At 44.4% G+C, this 20427-nt stretch overlaps 1 protein-coding gene across 1 annotated transcript in view; it reads right to left on the bottom strand.

Moving 5' to 3' along the window:
* The window catches only part of ACVR2A (activin A receptor type 2A), a 57327-nt gene that overhangs the window by 14259 nt on the left and 22641 nt on the right, over positions 1 to 20427 (bottom strand). Inside the window, exons 2-4 of the mRNA XM_084288915.1 lie at positions 13239 to 13446; positions 11019 to 11128; positions 9505 to 9659 (exon numbers count right to left, since the gene is read on the bottom strand). Of these exons, the coding sequence (XP_084145041.1) occupies positions 9505 to 9659; positions 11019 to 11128; positions 13239 to 13446 (473 nt within the window). The remainder of the gene's footprint in view (positions 1 to 9504; positions 9660 to 11018; positions 11129 to 13238; positions 13447 to 20427) is intronic.

The following is a 20427-nucleotide window of genomic DNA, read 5'->3' as shown; positions in this document are numbered from 1 at the left end:
GCTTGCTGCACGGTGAATCAAGGCACGATGCTACGTTGTCAGAAAGCTTTTTCACCCCCCTTCTAATCACATTATTTTTCTGATAGTTTAGCAAATTGCATCTGCTTGCAGCAAGGTCCGCGTTAATAGAAAAAGCTCTGGAAGGCGGAGGGAAGCAGGACTCTCTCCTCACCCTGGGCAGGTGGCACGGTGAGCACAGATCCTCTGCCAGATAAAAGCAGCCAACAGCACCTGAACCGATGGCCTCAGGATGCAGAACAGGTCACTAAAGCTTTCTTCTTCCTGCAGCTCAAAGCCTCTGGCCATTAAAACCATCAGTTCAGGCTGTAAGGTGATCTCAGAATCATGCACCCCTCGCTGTGCTGTGCCACGCTGTAGTTTTCAAAGGTTAAATTACTTTTTGGTTCCCGTTTTTAGAGCTGGAAGTTGCAGGCAGCTGTAGATGACATGCCAATTTATTTATAAAAAGGAAAAAATACCGATTAAAGTTTAAGAATGGTATCTTAAGGATGGTATCTTTCCCTCCATGACTCAAGAATGGTTGTGGAGCTTCACTGTGAAGCCACACTTCCATTAAGGATGTGCCAAACAGGACAGGTTGCCTACAGACTGCCCCACCACAGCCCATCAGTGCTTGAGTTCTTCCCCAGCCATTTCTCTCATATGGCAATTGAATCAGATGATTTATCCTCTATAAAGGGACTGACTATCCAAATGGGGTCATATATAATCACGTTTCTCTTTCCTGACTCCAAAATAAAGCTTCCAGAGCCCATGCAAGTTCTCTTTCTTAAATTTTGCTTTGTTTCCCCTTGGTTACATTTATACTACAGCTTTTTTTTTGTTGTTAATATGGTCAACAGGTTCCCCTTTAAAGATCATTCTCCTCCCTTTCAAGCTTGGGCTTGGTTCATTTTCAATCAGATGATGGGTGAAGCTGAGACAAGAATAAAAGGAGTCAGACTTTGTAAATTCTGTAATTTAGTCTAAAATTGACCATAACACGTATCCAAATTTCAACCTTTAATTGCCCAGCATCTTTTTGTGTTCTCTTAATAGTGACAATTCTTCTCTTGTTTGCCCTACGAATTCCCTGTATTTTACAGCATATACATGACACACTCCCCTAATTAATATAAAGCAAGGTAGTTGCTTGTAGCCAGAATACTCCTTCCCTAACAGAAATCAAGTCACTTGAAGCAAGACAGCAGTGGGAATAGAAGGGCCTCTGACAACTCTTTCCAGGTGCAAGATGCCCAGAATATTGCTGAATATTGCCATAGCAGCATTCTGGTTTCTTCTAAATTACAGTTACAAAGCATCCTGGCTATCAGAGAACAACATCAGACCAACACAGAGACAACAAAAACCGTGCATTCATACTGCAACTCAAATTTCAACTTTTTCAATATTTATGTAAAAAGTCTACCGGTAATGACCACAGTTCCTGAATAAACAGTTCAGCTACTTGTAGTTTCACGTGAAGAATCAGTGATCTAATATATGTAAAAACCACTCCTGGCCAGTACAAAGAGTCTTAAGAAGCAGAAGAGCTTTTCTCTCCAGGGAGCGTTTCTCAGACAGGAGGGACCTGAGCATGACACGCTGCTGCCTTCGGGGCCATTGCCTACATGGGAAGGTCAGCCCCAGCCCCTGCTCCCTGTGCTGCTCCCACGGCCCCAAACTGAGACCCCAGCAAGTGCTGTGCCAGCAGGGCCCTGCCCCTGCGATGCAGCACACGGGTGGGAGCGACACAGGCTGCTCTGAGCTCGTCTGTAGCTGAAGAGCCACAAACCAGCGATGCCCGGAGGATTTCTTCATCAAACCCTGCAGGCACAACACCACAGCCTGAGAAATTGTAGGCAACTTTAAGAAAAGGCTAAAGCTGCGTTTTTAAACCCCGCATGCTCACAAATTTCTGGACCACGTTATTGGAAGAACGGAATCGATACCAAAACAACTTCTTACAAGTCCACAGAAAGTTCCATAACCATGAACAAACATCAATGCATCTTACCTCAATCATTATATGAAAGGCGTGCTTGTAGAGAGGGGAAAAAACACAGGCAAAAGAAATTACTATTTAGATCAAGAATGGGATGAGAAAACAGCTTATAAGAAAAGAGACCAAACAAATTGCTTGCGGATCAACAACCAAAATAGTCATGGGGATAGCAATACTTCCCGTGCTAATAACAGATCATTTAAAATGAATAAAAAATCATTGATATGTTAGCAAAGAAAAACGGGTGAAAATAAAGGCTTCAATACAGACCATTAGCTGAATCGACCATTGATAATTAAAAATTGACTCGTCCATTACAGGTGCCTGACCAGTCCCATCAGTACAGAGCAGTACATGAACGCATGCAGGGTGTTACACGGACACAAGTTATGCAGAGGCATCTCGGTGTGCTCACCGCTGTACAGCAGAGGGCAGCGTTGCATTTTTTAAGTTAAGACTAGACTGGATTTAGCAACTAGCTGTGGAAAATGAAAACTTTTAAGCGTCTGAGTTGCAACTAAACATCAGAAACGAATAGGTCTTCATATACCGGATCTTCAGTGCTCAATTTCATCAATAAATCTGGCAGGCTTGAGCTGTAACTAGAACAAGTGAACACCACCCAGCATGTGTACCATTACAGTATTTAGGACTATTTCACCCAAATCACGAGTTTACAGACTGTCGGATGAAATGTTACCCAAATCTATGTCCCAGATCACAGCTACTGAAACTTCACACACATTTCAGTGAGACGAGCCTGTCCGTGCTGCTTCAAGGCGGAGCAGCTCAGGCACCTGCACTGCTTCTCCTGGACCTGTGCCTCAGCCTTGTCTTTAATTCCACCAGGTAGTTGGTGCAGCAGCAGGAAATGCAGGCGGCTTGAAGCATTCAGCTGCCACGTAACAGCAATCATCCCTTTCCTCACCCTTTGTCTTTACATCCTTAGGATTCGCCAGTGCAGAGCCAGCAGCCTTCTCTCTGCGCTTGAGAACCGTCTAGCACACACTTAGCATTATCTGAATAATTAATAATAGAAAGGCTGAAGTAGTTCTTGAAGGCTAGGCTGGTTGCAGTTGGATTTACAGCTTGCTGTCTGAGCGCTGAGCAGACTCCCTGGCGGCCAGGGCCACTGGGATGGGGTCAGCACCCAGCCCAAGGCTCTGGGGCAGAGTGGCAGCGCTCGTACGGCCTGCAAGCACCTTTGGAAGGGGAAACAAATCATAGAAAACCCCAAACCTTGAACCAATTTCCATTCTTGGTGGTTCCAGGACAATGACAGCCATCCTGTGAGTACTTTAAAACCCCTACAAGTAAGGCAGCAGCACAAACTCCACAGCCCACGAGCACACAAGTTCCTCCTGCAAAGCCTCCCGTGTTCCTTCGCCTGGAAGAGCAGCCAAGCAAAACAGAAACGTTGCTCAACCCGGGAGCCTGGCAGGGACTGGCTGCTGAGCAGAGCGAGAGGTACATCCCTGCCGGCCCACAGCTACTGGGGCAGCAGCAGAACAAACAGGAACTGTTAAAGGAACTTAAAACCACTCAAACAGTTGTTCAGCAAACTTCGTTCCTAGGGCTGTAAAAGAAAATGTGTTAGAGAGAATGATTTTGCAGGTCTGTTTGCTATTAATATTCTCTGTTTACTAAGAATTCAGTAAATTCATTAAAAGTAAGTAAAAAATAAATACAGACTTCTTGTCCCTGGTGGGATAATGGGAAACTCTGAGGAGTTGAGGTCCTGCTCACCACTCTGAATGGGATCAGCTCCCCCCCAGCTCTAATACACCAGGCACACATCATATTTTCCAAAAAGAGATGCATGCACATCATAGACCTTCTGATTTTAAGGTCACTGCCTCTCCTTTCAGCCTTACAAACCGCCATCCCAGGCCTTTCATTAGAAATGCAAGGATCAACAGTTTAAGCAGTGTCTGCCTATTAAGGAAAGCAAATATATTTATTTCAGGGATCAACACAACTCTTTTATAAAAGTTGGGAGTAATTCAAAACCCCACAACATAGCCATCACCTAACGCAAACAGATGTAAACACACTAACTTACTGTTTATGCTGCCTGAAAACTACTTCTAAAGGTTTTATCTGGGGTTAGGGAAATGGCTGCGGAATTTGTAGCCACCTAGGACAAAAAATGCTGTCAGTGTGATCTCCTCCTAAATCTGGGCTATCCAGAACCCCATTCTGAACTTTAAAAGTGTCACAAAAATCTTCATAAATGTGGTGTTCAAAATAAATGTAAATTATTTTATTTCCAAGGTATTGCACCGATCCAGTCACTTGTTCCTAACCAGTGCCTAAAATATGATACCTGCATGTCCATTCACAGTCCCTCGATCTCTTCAGAGAACTACAAGTGCATTATTTTTGCACACCTCATAAAGGGTGCGAATCTCCTACTAGTGATGTAAAAGATAACCTGAAAGATGTCAGCCTCACACATTCAGGAGAGTGTATCTGAGGTTACGCAAACTGGACTTTATTAGGGAAAATGGTTAAAAAGCTCCTGAAGGTCGAGTACCTGGCCACAAACCCCCAGAAATCAGCACTCCAGCCCTCTGTGCCTGTTCCTAGCACAAAGAGCATCGCCTCTGAAGAGCCACACCAGAGCTGGGCACCACAGCACCAGGACCAAAGGATGGCACCAGCTTTTCCCCTGTGTCATTCCAGCTGCTGACTGGAATCGATGCTAGGAGAAATTCTTATTAGCCCTGCGGATATAAATGCATCATTACAGAACGTGAAGTCATGCACGCTTCCAGCAGTCCAAATTTAGAGCTCATTCAGTTTTTCCTTTTTAACACGAACCTTGCCACTCATTGTATGCTAATGATTCATTAACCACTGGTACATACCCAACCCTAACTCCTTCCGAGCTGGCCACAAGCCCTAACTCAGTCTTCACCTATCTTCCAAGAAAAATTTCTTCCTACTTCCAATCTCTAGCCACTAAATTATCCACTAGTAACTACTACTTCCATGATTTTTTTGGAAAACAAATCATTCAAGTTACACACACACACACCAAAAGCCTCGACACAGGCTTAGTGGCCTACACCAGATGTAGAAAGTCAAAAACTGTGGGAAGAGCATCACGTTTTGGTATTTATGTTCCCTCCCTATTGGTTTCCAGCACAGAATTTGTTTTCCCACTGGTACCTGTGCAGCCACACTACGGGCAGTTCAGAATGTGTCCTGCTTCTGCCACTGCTAGAGATTTTTCTCCTTCGTTGCTATCCATCCCACGTTACGTGGAACTGCTTTCAACTCTGACTTCTTACAGCTGAAACTGAAATAGCAAAGTCCTGATGTAGCTACAAAGGGGTGCTTGTATTTAGCTGTCCTCAGGAAGAGCTGAGCTGAAGAAAGAGCATCGTGGTCTGGTGGTGATGGGAGCCTTCACCCAGCAGCCCTAACTGCACAGAGCGTCTCTTTGATACCTAAGTTTTGAGACTGGAGGGCTGATCTCTCTGTATTTGATTTATGTGCCTCAACTAAGACTAACTCCTGGTTTATCTAGCACATGACTGAACGGTCAGCATGCCCTCCATCTGCAGCACCAATGAGGTTCACCCATAAGGAGGGAAAAAAACCATACGGGGTTACAGTGCTGGGTATGGGGAGCACTGGGTGAAAAGCTGCAGGAGGTGATATATGGGCTGAGAGCACGAGACATAGCCCTGTGTGATCCTTCTCTCAAAGGAGAGGAAGAAATGGTAATTCCTAGGAAGCAAGCTTGCTTTTATGGATGCATATGGAAGCAAGCAGCTCCCATGCTGCTGTTTCATGAGATGTTTGAATAGATTTGCCCATTAGAAGCCTCTGAATTCCTGGTAGCCCCACACAGGCCTGGATCGGGGCTTTCTCGTGCTCGGTGATTAAACACATGAGCAATCTTTGACCCAAGTCGCTTCAAACGTTTCAGAAGAAAGTACAAAAATAGGTGAAGAGAAGTGACATTATGTGAATCTGCAAAGCTTTTCTCAACCCTCTCAACAGATGACTCTTCTTTTAAAACCACCACAAAACAAAAAAAGCAGCTCTGCGATCCAGCAAGATATTCATAACTCGGGCACTTCACAAAAAGTACAAGAGGTTAATTTGTCTTTGCACACTCTGGCTGCAAAGTGTTGGGAGCCGCAGCTCTGCGAACTGATTAAAAAAACCCCAAAGTGTTACTTGTGTCAGTTATGCTACAAAATAGGTTGTGGTCCTATCTATCAGATGACAGAGTGGTAACACTACAGGAGCAATTAGCATTGACTGACAACCCTGGCCCGAGCTCAAGAGATGTAAAAAAGAAATGAGCAGAGCAGAGCAGCTCCCTGCCATCCACAGCCTCACTTCTACCAGGAATATTTGTAGGGTGCTGCGGGGGAACCTAGGTGCACCTAATTTGGAGGGAAACCTTTGTCCACAAGGACCGCAGTGTTTCCTTTTCCACGTACTCAGTGCTCATAAGTGAAAATTAAGTGAGCAAGAGTAACTCAAAATAAAAATACACACAGATATTTTAAATACTGAGCCATTATTCTGGTAGATTTGACCAGACATATGGAATATAAGGTTGCTGCGTGATACGATCAAAGCTAACTCGGAGGATTAAATAGTTCTGTCAAACTGTTTCACATAAACACGCACATATTTAGCGAACCTCCACTTGCTAATCACTCACTGAAGGATCTGAGAAGCACTGGGTGTTTACAAAAGCTGACAGTCAGCTTTAACTGGGCTGGAGCAGGAGGAAGGCAGAAGCTACTGGCAGGGCTGTGGGCTGGAGGGGTGCTCTGGGCACAGCATCCCAGCGCTACCAAGCCCCGATCTCCCCATCCAGCACCTGAAAGAAAACGGGGATGGAACATGCACAGAGTAAGCAAGAATCGCTGCTGCTTTCCAAACTTCACCCAAATACGTGAACGACTTCTACTGCGTGAGATTAGACCGATTATCTGCACCTTGATACAAAAGGAAGGGAACCCAGAGAGCTGTGAGCTGCGCTCAGCTCGTGCAGGAGCTGCCTGATATATAGACGTACTGTCCAAGTATTGCTTTCAAAAAATACGAAGTTGTGTGCATTTTCTCAGATGTTTGTCCTTTATCTTTTGTTCCAAACATTTCTACCATTTTTTAATGTATCTTCCAAACAATTTCTTTCCCTATATTGTGACTTAAAAGATTTAGTTAGTATTTACTCCATCTTTCTTCTCCTAATTATTCCAAACTTTCTTATTCTTCAGGGTTTCCTCATTTTTATCTTTTGCCCATTTCTCATCTATGTTTTAAATTCTGCTGAAAGAAAAATTACTGCCAGGACAGTGCACCTCAGCACTCCCATCACCTTCCAGGAACCAGGTAAGTAAAATGCCATAACCCTCGATTCAGTATCTCAGCCAGAAATCAGTGTTTTCTAGTGACTATTGATCCACACCTGATTAATCCGTTCTATCAATAGCTACAGCAAGACTTCAAAGAATCCATTTGCCTACAGACTCTACTCAGGCCCTAATATTTAATATATTAAAATATTAAAATATTTATTTCATGGTTATAAAATTACTAATACTCTTCCCTCTCTTCCTGCTTCCCCTGCCTCCCATTGAAATCAGCTGTAATCAAATTTTAAGTGGGAAACGCTGCTCTGCTGCATATGGGAGAATATTTATACGTCCCATTTCCATAATAATTTCATTTAGTTTTTCAGGCAGAAGTAGCTTTTCCTGACTTTCCACATCAAGCCTTAATGCCTATTCACCACAAGATAAGAAAATGTTATTACACCATAACTAGCTCATGCACCAACATATACTTATCCCAACAGATACAATCTAGGCATTAACAAACAGGTTATTACCCTATTTATTAAAAATTTATGACGTGTCCACTCCTGTACCGAACACAAACCATGCACGAAAAGAGCTACAATGAAAAGGAGGACGAAAACCAAAACTGAAGTGTTGACATACAGCAAGTATTGTAACGTTTGCTTTTCTGTCACTTCATCCAGTACGTGCTTTCTTTAATTTCTTCAGGTCTAGAAGAGGAAATACCCACTAAAATTATGCACGCAACTAGCAATTAGGAATTGAAGCTTACAGTGAGGACTGCTAGGATGACACAAAGCCCCAAAGAGAGAAAAGCTGAAATGGATGCAGGAGTCATGCTAATGGAGCTACATGGAGCTGCAACACTTTCTGCAAGGGCAGGAAATAAACTTTTGCCCCTAAACTAGGTTCTTCTCTTTTGGCAAGCAGTTATGTCCACTGCCTCCCCCCAGATTTTCTTCCTCTTACTATGAAACTGAAACCAAGCCCGTTTTACATACCAACCACAGGTAATATCGCTTCCTCAAGCACCCTGAAATTGAGCACTAACACCGAAAATATCAGAGCAGCTGGCAGCACAGGGCAAACACATATAACCCTTTTAAAATGCAATGCTACCAAAACCAGTGAGTGTTTGGGTTTTCTTTAATCATGAGCAGCATCATCACTGTCCAAGGGGCGATGTATTCTAGCTGAGGGGTCACCCTGGGCAAGTCGTTTCTCTCTCCGTTTCCACTACCACACTTTGTTCACCTTTCCTACTTCAGTTCTGAGGACTTTGTTGTCTCAGCTCTTCACAACCAACCTCCTAATCTCAACCGAATCTCTAGCCACAACTGAATATAAGAAGAGGAATTCTAGCACTAACGTGAGTTACTGCTACGGGATCAGCTGGAGCCTGACGGCAGCAGGCTCTGTGCATTCGCAGCCAGAGCAGTTGGTTTTGATGCCACCCAGCCAGTTTACATTTCAAATTTCAAGACAACAATCTCAAGGTAGTTCCCAGGCAGAACAGAAGCACCGGTAAAACTGAAATATATTTCAAGACAAGATATAAAATGCACAAACAAGAGGAGACAGATGACAGGAACAAGAGTGAACCACAAGGTGAGCTCCGCCCCGGCACTGTTTCAATTCCAGATTTTCTATACATTCCCTTTAGCCGATACCTGCAGTTCAGATCCGTGTTTGCTTTTTCAAACACAGCCGGGCTTCTCCTAGTTGCTATTTCCTACCCACTGCAAACTGCCATTATGAATTACCCTCTCTCCTTCATTTCTGTCCTAAGCTATGCATTACACGAAGCACAGGCTCTGTACGTGAGAGCTCCTTGTGCTCAGGGAGCAGGATGCTTTTGCCACCTGATGTTTGTTGGTTTTGGTGTCCCCCTCCTTCCCACCCCCCTAAAAAACCCACATGGATGTGTAAAAATATTTAGTAGCTCCTCACATATTCAACAATGGTCAATTAATTAAGGACGTAAGGCTGTTAAAGCAAAAGCTTTGTTTTCTGCTTTTGCAGATAGCAAACATTAGCACCTATGGAGCAGGAAGGTAACAGAAAACTTCAGCCAGGCGACAGATGCATGCTGCCTTCTCCCCTCTGCTTCAGCCATGGTTGTACCATTCAGGAAAAAAAAGAAATCACAGAGCAGCAACTTACCTGGGTTGGAACGAGCACAGGAGGATACGCTAGCTTGTGATGTCTGTACATCCAAAACGAAAAGAGCACGATCACTGCAATTCCCATGATAGGCACCAATGAATAGAGCAAGGTATTGAACAGAGGCGGTTTCGGTGTAACCGGGTTGGAAGTTGCTGAAGGAAGAAAAAATAGCTTTTATGAAACAAAACGTAAGATGTAACTTCTAAGAAACAAAACCAAAACAGTTCTGGAAACATCTGTCATCCTGACTTGCTAAAAACCCTTGCAATCAGCACAACAGGCTAGAAATACTTGATTAAGCAGCATACTCTAATGAACAGATACATATTTAAAAGAGAGCATTTTTCAAAGTATGGAGGTAACTCCGATTTCTGTATCAGCACATCTTTTTGTGCTTCTATCCTCACTCTATCTAATGTGTGTGATGTGCTTCTACTGTAGGATTGCCAGAATGCCACCACCTAATGAATGAAAAAAGGATCAATACAGAGGTTTAATCTTTAGAATGTAAATAGTAAGATGTCATTAGTAAGTAGCACAGGCCAGAATAACCTGCCAACATTTCTATGCTCTGTTGATTTGCTGAAAGTGAAAATTTTCTAGCAGCAGCTGCTTCTGTAAGGACCCCAGCAAGGGCTCTGGAGAAACCCTGCTTCGGAGGAGGCTGGTGCAGAGCAGCCCCAGACCTCTGGGGCAAGCGAGGTTTAATGAGAGTAATGAAGAATGTCAATTATTGTGTTAGCAGATCACTGAGAAACCTGACAGGCGCATCTCGTGGGCCAACAAAGGCTACTTCAATCCCTCAGAAGTGTTATTTAATTTCAAGCACAACTTCCTCTGGCTATTTGGTACACAAGACATTTGGTGTTTTCACTCCAGTTATTACAATTACTCGGTTTTCCAACAGAGATTAGGTTCTTGACTGGAAGAAGATACTGAAGAATAACCCAATAATCTTTTTAGTTATCATTTTGTACCATTATTTGCTAAGTCTGGCTATCTGATTTTCTTTGTAACTTGGGAAGAAATCCTTTTGCACCTTTTAAAGGTTACTGTGTTGATTTTCAGGTCCAATTAGTTTAAAGAAATACTGAAGCATTTGCAGGCTTATACGTGTATATAAAGATAACACTGTTTATAGCCCAATAATTTATCAACACTTACAGCAGCTTAACTACACAATTAAGGTAAGATTTGACAATAACTCCTGTATCTTGAAACGTCCAATTATTTCAGATTATCCTTTCTTTTTACCCCTAGAGAACAGCTGAAGTACGCTTTATCCATTTAAATTACTTTTTCTAGTACAGAGAGCTTTCAAAATTGAAGGAACGAACGTGTAATTTTCTAGGTTCTATATATGGACGCACACAGCTCTGTCATTCAGGAACCAGAGGCCTTCTAGCAGGGAAAACTGACCAGAACATTCCGAAAACGTCTCAGCTCCTGAACATTCAGCGTTTTGGAATTCTGTTATGCAGTTTCTTTATAAATGTGTGAGACCAACTTACGTTGTGTGACCTCCATCTCTGGGAAATAGAAAAAGCGTTCATTGCACATGTTGCCTTCACAACAGCAGAAGAACACTTCAGGGCTGTCTTTTTTCTCTATGCAATCATTCCTATAAGAGGTAATAATAAAAAACCTTATTAATCTTATGTTGTCTATTTTGCTCAAGAGAACATATGCTCTAGTTTAAAGAGAACTTCAGCAAATTACCCAGGATAGCATATTACCCTAATAAGAGTTAATGGGAAGAAACAAATTAATATTTTATTAATTTGTCTTGCAAAGAGATACCATTAATATTTAAACCAAAGCAGCACATTTTACTATTTCCAAAACAAAGTTCAAGAAGAACAACAACAGAAAGTTAAAATTTTGTTTGATTTTCCCTGCATGCGTGATGCTCAGGAGCAGGTTTTGTTCCACACAGTGACTTAATGGCACGGAAGGAGTTGTATTAACTAATGAGCTGAACTACTAAAGCAAGGAGAGAAAAAGAGCAGCCATGCACAGAAAGAGACAACTTGGCAGCAGATAACGAATTTGAAAGTCTTGCAGAAATTATTGAGGAATTTATCTATCACTAAAGATTTCCAAGAAAGTTTTGTATTCTTCTTTAAAAATAATGTTACTTCCAGCACCAGCTCTTACAGTCAGGCTGTGCTGCAACCTCCATGGCATTTATTCTTTGGTGTTCGTAATCTGCTGCAGTTTGGAGCTGAGCATACTGTAACTCCCTGTTTACTAAACTGCTCTCCACTCCCAAGATAAGATTTTGTTTAATGGCTATTTTAGACAAACACGGCAGCAGGCGTTCTTATGACAAGTTAATGAGGTCTCAGAGCCAGACAAGCTCAACTATTTCCTTACTGCCCTTCCTGCATTTTATTCCTTCTTCCAGCTTCTTTTCTTAGCTCAAGGGAGAACTTAATACCTCATTTTTTTTAGTTCAATGTTATATGTGGGACTAGTGGGAAAACAATGGTACAGAACCTAATTCTGTTTCCAATTTGAAAAATTTCCATCCTGAAAGTTCAAAATGTAGCATAAACACTATCAGTTCAGAAATCGTAAATACTCCCACTTCTTCTGCAAAGCTACATCTAAGAAGATGGTAAAAAACACAAGGTACTTTCCCATCCTGGGTGACTTACTGTTCCTAGATACCAGTAGCAACAAAGAAAATTTCTTCAAAAATTGCCCTTTGTTTTCCAGCGTAGCAGAATTTCAATTATGCTGTGCAAGCAGATTTGCAGATGCTTTGCTACTTCTCTGAGAAACAGATAATCAGAAGTACCATTCAACCTAGCTTTAAACTATCAGTAAAGGCAGAAGACAGCCCAGTGTGTGGGAAAACTCTTTATTTGGTAGAAATGACTATAATGATTTCTTCTTCTCATGCAACATTTGAGAAACACAACAGGAAACTTTTCCAAACTATGGCTAAAAATAATTCCCAAATACATTTTAGTGATATCTATTATTCATTTATTTAATTCTCTTAATTCTCCCCATTTCTGAACAAAAGCTGTTTTGGACAAATAAAGGTTGGTACAGCATTTCAGAGAACTATTAATACTACTTTGTTAGAGCTGTAATATTATTTCTTAAAAGAGTCATGACCTCTATTCAGCCAATAGCTAACAAAGCTCAAGTCCTGCTGTTAATGCTCACAGGTACTTGCTTGACCATCTGTTATACAAAAATGACTGGAATTTTAAAATATTCTGTGTCTCTTAGAACTGCCACTGAGGTGAGCTTTACAATAAACACACAAAATGCTTCCACGTTCAGGTAAGGAACCCACACGATGCGTTGACTTTCCTATTCCAAAGACTTTGGAAAGGTGAACTGTAGATACCGGCAGTGTGGTTTCAATAGCTATATGCACATCATTCGAAAATAACAAGTTGTTAGGAAAAAAGCTATTATTAATGACCTCAATGTGTAAAAATTAAACACCCATTTTTAGTACATAGCAAGTAAATACGAGAAGGCAGCACGTGCTACTCTGTAAACAAGCTACGTAGTTGAAGTTGGGTCCTTACGTGAGCAAGGAAATTGTGTGTGCACGTGGATAAAAACAAGACTCCAGCTATTTATAGACTACTGTACTCATCTTTTGTCCCAGGTACTGCTGGCAGAGGAGAGCTGATATAAATTATGGACAAGCAAAATAGTTGTATTTACAAATAAACTTCGGGTTTCTAGGGAAACTTCCGTACCTGTCATAACAATTGATGTCATCTAGCCAGCAGCCTTGTTTCACAATTTCAATTGATCCGGAAATATTCTTCCACGTAGCAAAACAGTGTCGTCTTTTATCTTTATCGCCGTAACAAGGTTCAATGCCACTGCGATTTGTTTTATCTTTTTCCCAATTAGCGTTGTAGTAGATACACTCTTGTGTTTCTGATCTGCCGAGTATGGCACCTTGGGGGAACAAAAGGAACAAAAGGGAAAGTCAGAAACCACGGGGCACACACCAACAGTCACACAAACTTGGGATACACCCGAGTATTGCACAGCACCTGTATTGATACAGCTTCTTCCCTCCTCCCCTACCCAAAGAAAGCGAGCTGAAAGCTCACGTGTTCCAGCTAAGTTTTGAAACACAAACCAGAGATCTCCCGTTAAGTCAAACGCTGACCCGGGCGCGTTATCAAGATTTGAGGAAATAAAGAACAAGTTACGGCAACGCTTTTCCCTGAAGAGCAACAGCAGAGAAGTCTTAACATACCAAACAGCAGAGCTATAGATACAGTACTAGCCAAACAAGGAGTATTAGCTAATCAAATTTACCAAAAGGCTTTTTTTTCCCCCCTCTTATGTTATTACACATGGCAAAATGGAGCATGCACACCTTAGGAACCCAACCCCGACTGCTGATTGCAGTTTTCCACCTCCACCATTCTTTCCCCCAGCTTTCCTCTGCCATGTAGCCTCTTCCCCCAAGCCCTGAAGCACAAGAAGCACCGTGCTAAGGCTCCATCTGGCAATAAAAGCCAGGAGGGTTGGGGGGCTGAAGCGCTGGGGCAGCCTGTACGAACCACACGGTGCCCCCATGGGGCTAGCACACCGGTAACCCTTCTCGACAGCTGGTGGTTGTTTTTTTCTGCCAGCCCAGTTTTCTTAAAAATAAATGTTTCCGCGCTTCTGATTGAAGTTTGTCTTTCAAATTACTGGTATAATGGATCCCTTGATGCCTACTGACAGCCTACCATACGGATCAAAGCATTAACAGACCGAGGCACCTCTAAGCAGAGCTAACCTCATTGTTTTATGGTGATCTGAAGCAGCACCCTGGTTTCTGCAAGGTGCAGGGCTGCCAGGATGTAAAAGCACTCGCAGATACCAGGTAACAGGGAGCTGACAGCTTCCAGGGAGACGTTTCCAGTGGATACTGCATTTGCATGTGTCTGAAAGCACCGATGCACTTAGCCGAGACAGGAGGAACAACTGGCTTTTATTTCTGTTTTTATCGTGCAAACACTGCCAAGAAGGTGTTATTAATCTTCGTCCAAGCTTTGACATTTAACGCATTAAAAACATGGAAAAAAAGAGAGAAGGATACAGAGGAGCTAGAGGCAGAGCTTAAAACTTCCAAACCGAGGGACTGCCAGAGGATGACAAGGCACAGTTCCTCTGCTGGCACCGTGCACATGGGCAGGTACTGAAGATGCGATGTTACCAGATGTTCTCCGTAGCAGTGTCACTCAGATCCCTGCACATTTACCTGTTCCTCTCCTCACACGTACCCAAAACAACCTGGATTCGTGGCCACCACCCCGTAGCTGCACCCAACTCACCCCTTCCCGCTGCCCTGCAGGACAGAGGGGCTGCAACCCCGACCCCTTGGCGCCCAGCTCTCCCCAGCACCACCTTGGTGAAGGTGGCAATGTGGAAAAGAAAGTTCTGCCTTTGACGCATTCCCAAAATAGGCCGAGGATGCTGCTTACGCTTTTTGGGACAGAGCCTGGATGTTGGAGGGGAGAAGCGCGCGAGCCAGCTGGTGACACGGCGAGATGCAGCCTGCGAACTATTGCGTTCTTTGTGCTGCAACGGCCTGACCTTTACAGCTCCCTGCCACGGCAAGAAACAGATGAGGCAACAGATTGAACAATTTGGTTCTGTCAGTGCAATAAAGCAGAAGTCCTGGATGTATCTCATACGTGCCATTCCTTTTCTTCTGTTGCCAAGCCTTGCTCGGAAGGACCACGGACAAGCTGAATTGGATGAAATCCTGAAACTGCAGGAAAATTAAACTTTGCGCAAGTATTTTTTTCTACTTGTCTTCTCTCCAGTCAGCTTTTCTCATTTGTTAATGCCGTGAGTTGGTTCAATCTGACTGACCTGCAACCGAGGCGCTGGGTTAGTGACTTGGGATCTGACCGGTGCACCCAAACCAGGGCGCCTTCTCCAGGGGCTGTGGGGCCATTTGTAGGAGACTGCAGGGACGTACAGACACACTAGGGCACTCCTGCCTTATCTCTCAAAGTAGAGAAGCAGGAACAAGGTGAAAGCAAGGGAAGAGAAGGAGAAATGAGACAAAGAAAGCAGCCCTGCGACCACAGCGCAAGGAAAGCATCTGCTTGTAACAGCCCTGCTGCCCCTCTGCAGGAACCAGCTCCTGGAGGAGACGGGCAGCTGGCGCTGGCAACACAACCAAACCTCTTCGGGTCCCAGCTGAGGCCCAGAACCAAACTCCTGGACCCATCCTGAGCGCTCAAAAATTGTTTTCTCATCAAATTGTCAGGTCCTTGGGAAATCTCTTCCTGCATTTCAACATGGAAGAAGCCAGGAGCGGAGCTCTTACAGGCTGAACTTGAAGTCTGAAAGCTTGTGAGATGAAAAAAACATTAAAAAAAGAATATTCAGATATATTAGAGTTTAGTTTCAGCATGTTAAAAGAAAATATTAAGCACTGTTACAGTGCAGTTAGCATGCTGCTGTGCCACTAGACATTTGTGTCCAAACACAGCAGCTGCAGGAAGAAAAAAGAACCAGCGTTTGGCAGTGAACTTCTGAACCGCTGTTAATAGAGGATACGCTGGAACTGTTCGCAGGACAGAAAACGACTTCATTAGGGCGTAGAGCAGCAGTCTGGAGAACCTCACCTTTGTAGGGACTGGAAGGACTGACTGCCATTTTTTCAAGCAGGACTGTGTGAATTCCTGAAACAAATTATCACCGGTTCGTGGATAGAACTGGAAGTTTGTTTTCCACCTGGTACTTGTCTGAGGGGCACCTACCCAAGGCCAAATGGAAATGGCAGGAGTGCAATGTGGGCAGAATAACCCCACCGGTATCTCATGGCTGTGTGACCCGGCCAGCCAAATCCAGCACATTATACCTGCAGGTGATTGTACTGTAAGCACTACTGAGCCTGTTGGTAGGGAAATTAAAAAAAAAAAAAAGGGTAAAAACCCTCAGGATGCTGTCTCTGGCTGCATTAGAAGACTTGGGTCACTGTACAGGTACCTCTTCGAGTACCTGTCCGCACGCATGACTCCAGGTGTTTCCACAGCCACCTCTCCGATGCCCTCCAGTCCCACAGAGCCATCCGGGACCGGGCTGCAGCGCGGCGTGACGCAGGGCGCGCTTTGATGTGTCCGCAACCAGGAAGCAAGTTTTTATCACGCCGTGCTTCTGATAACACCCAAGGCAACGTTTCTCAAGAGGAAAAATAAAAGAGGTTATTTTCAACCCCACACAGCAAGCGGGGTTACAACGCAGAGGATCTGCTCTGTCCTCCTTACGCACGATGAGATGCCCCGAAAATATTTCGTGGCTCCTTTGCACAAGGCATCGCACCGATTGTCATCGTCGTTCTCCCTGCTCGAAGGTCAGACCAACTTCTGTAAGCTGTGCCAAAGTACATTCATTAACTCCGTGCACAGCAGCAATTAACTTAAGCATGGCAACAATCAGGACAAAGATAAACAAGCCTGGAAAGTAACCGGGCACCTGAGCTGCTGCCACGCTGCCTCGGACAGAAGATGCTGTAAATTTTCCAGCAAGAATTTCTCTTTGAGCTCCTCCTTTTTAGGATGCTCTACCAAGGCTGGCTTGCAGTTATCAGAAAGTTACTGGGGAACGATGTAGAAACACCACTGAAGTGCTGCAGCTCAGCATGGAAGCCTGGGAGACTTCAGATCGTTTTTTTCCTGAACACTTCGGTTTTATGGTGAAGTTTCACCGAGTATTTCCAGGCACAGCAGCACATTGTTCTGGCAGGAAAGGTTTGGCAGAGCTGAGGGCTACCCACAGGTGACCACAACAATACAAACTGAGATACCATCAGAGGAAAGGATTAAGGTTTGGGAATCCGTAGCCGAGGTGACCTTAAACATGCTGAACACCCGGGTCTGGAGGAACTCCTCGCTTGGCCATCCCCATGCAGAAGCAGCCACTTGACCTTTCCACGTTCAAGCCTAAGTAGCCGTGCCAAAGGAGCCATCTACCCCATGCCCCTAAAGGAACAGCCACTGCAGGAGGTGTAACGGAGGCACCTGAAGCTCTCTGAGCTCTTGCTCAATGAAAAAAGCTGATTATTACTGAATATACTGATTGTTGGAGCTACTTCTGCCATGTGTCCCTCCCTGCAGTCAGCCCTGTTGTTACAAAATATTAGCAAGTCATACCAGGACTTTGGAGAGAACTTCTGTTTTCTGCCCTGTGCTTCCAAATCCCTTATTTAGGATTTGATGTTTTAGGAGTTGATGTAAGGAAGCGGAGAAGGAAAGCTGTGGTGCCCAAGCCCAGGCAACACCCCTGTTCTTTAGGGAGCGTTCGAGATGCCAGGAGTGGCTGCTCAAGAGCCACCACTGGTGCCTATAGCACCTGCAGCCTCACCGACACAAGGACCGACATCCTCTGGGAACCTCTAGAAATTTCAAGTTAAGAAGTGTGAAAAATAGCACTCGACTTCAATGGAGCACACCAAAACAGAGGCTGATGTTTTCAAGTTCAAACACGCCGTTCCTGTCACCGCAAGGTGCGAGCAGCACGGAACAGAAGAGCCCTCTCATCTGCCCCCTAACAATTCTGTAGGGGAGAAAAGGCTTGAAAGACTGTGAGCTGTTTGGGGTTTTGAAGTGTAGCCTTGGGACCAGACTCACCTCATCCACGCTGGTGGCTTGTGCAGACATTCCCGGTCAAACGGTGCTCCCCCAAACAACACAGAAGGAGTAATAAAGGCTGATAAAAATCTACTAAAGAATGACACTGGGCTCAGCACTCAAAGTTTAAACTCTGCAAGACTTGGAGGCTGATGCCTCTGATTCAGAGGCTCTTTGGACTCAGCCCCGGTTTACAAGGAAGCGAGAACGAGGAACGTGCCACACGTGGAAGGACAGGGCTGGCACTGAGGGGTCCCTTCCCGCTGCTCCCCACAACGATACTGGCACCCAGGATGTACACAGGCTTGAATGTGTACAAAAACCTCGTGTAAAAACTCAGCTTGGTGCTTGAGGTGAGAGCAGTGACCACCTGGGGCTGTGCCCTACCCTGTCGGTGTGGGTGCTACCACAAAGCCACCTACCTGCTGGCTCCGGGCTGCCTCTGACCCGGTGACACCAGCCACGAGTGGCGCGGCATCGCCAACCAGAGCGAGTCCTCACGCAGGCTGCCACCTGTGCAAGCCCCTCTGAGCTATGAAACTTCATAAGGACTTCCCAGCCGGGAACTGAAAAACATTAAGGGCATCCTAAAAGAAAAATCCTGCAGCCTCATGGCTGATGAGGACTTCTAATTGTTACTCACTTAATGAGAAAGTATAATGAAGTTTCACAGGAAAGGTATTTGGCTTTAAGTTTCCTTATCTGATTAGACTGTAAGATGACAAGACCAGTGAAATGGAGTTTTTTCCCAATTTTTTCCCATACTGTTTATTTCATAAATCTTCCAGGATGCCCTTGAGTACGCTCAGCATCAACCTTTCACCAGTCCCTATTTATTTTTATTTTTATTTTTTGTTTTTATTTATATTTATTTATTTGCTATTTTTTTTAAACTCTCAGCCTGTTCTTTTGCTTACGCCTGCCCCGGAGACCTCCCAGGCTGCCGAGCATTGACCAGGCTGTGCCAGCAGCCGCAGACAGGCACAGCTGTGCCCAGATGGCAGCCGATCAGCGTGAGGGCAGGCTCCACACCTGTGCAAACACAGGGAGGCATTACCTCGGACACACACGCAAGCAGCAGGGTGGGGGAGAAAAGGCAGGGTCCGGGACTGCAAAATTCAAGCCCTGAGCGGTTCACTACAGCTAGAAACTCTTCTTTATCCCCCCATCTCCAGCATATTTATGGAGAATCAACTCCAGCTTCAGTTCTGATTTCAGGCAGTCGATGATACGGCTTTTTCTTGTATTTTCCTTCTCATCCTCCTTTTCATTTCACTACCTCATCCCAACAGGAGGCCTTTCCAAGCTCATCGTCCTCCAACAGGCTGCCCACAATCACTCTTTGCGATGCAACGCGCCCCAAGGCTTGTGTCCCATCAATGTTGGTTCTGTTTGCTACTCCCTCTGAAGCCTTTTAGGACTGCAGGCATCACAGCCAAATCCCATCAGCAGCTCACAGTACCTGCTATAAGACAAGGCCACAGCTTGAAACATTTCTTAGTTGTAGTGGAATCAGAAAGAGCCGACTCTGCTGCACAGCCTCCCAAACAGCTGAACTGGCACAAACGAGTGGAAGTAATTCCTTCCTTCAGCCACTAAACTTAAATAAACGTCAAACTGCAGCACTACACATCTGAACAAACACCTATCAGCATAAAATGCTAATATGGTTTTGACTGCTCAACCCTCGTCCTAAAGCAAAAACCTGCCTAACCTTGAACTTCACTGTAGTTGTTTAATTTCTACTGTCCATCCCTATATATAAATTATACATTTGTATTTATATTTTATTATATATATAAAAACATAAATGGACTTTTTGTTCCAAACTTGGTGCAGATTATATTAAAAAAAAACAGCAAAACTGCCTCTCTGCCTGTAGCTAAACTGGCTGTCACTTGGAGAGGATTTTGCTTGTCCCCTCTCAGGCTGCCTCACGTTTCTCACAGTATCAGACTGTGAACCTGCAGATTCTGAAAAGGTTCCCCTTTCCTACAGCTTGAGGGAATCCGTATTTTTATGGACAAGAACGCCGCTGATGTGGCAAATACGTACTTGAAAGCTTTGGAGCTTTCAAGCTCCAAAATCAACCCCATCTCTGAGCCATGGGGCACAAGCTCCCAGCTTGAAGCAGGTGGCTGTGACCATACAAACCTGGGCTGCAGCTCGGCCCCAACGCTGCTCTTCCTCCAAAAGGATCAGGAATAAGCTGAAGGGGGGGAGACAAGAGTGCTCTGCTGGAAGCACCTCGTCCTGCAGCTATTTTCTTCCCTGAGAAAATCAGGGAAACCCA

Source organism: Netta rufina, assembly GCF_964035555.1.
Source record: "Netta rufina genome assembly, chromosome: 6".
Classification (NCBI taxonomy): Eukaryota; Metazoa; Chordata; class Aves; order Anseriformes; family Anatidae; genus Netta; species Netta rufina.
Note: the sequence above shows the minus strand (reverse complement) of the source record. Positions and strands in the feature narration are given on the sequence as shown.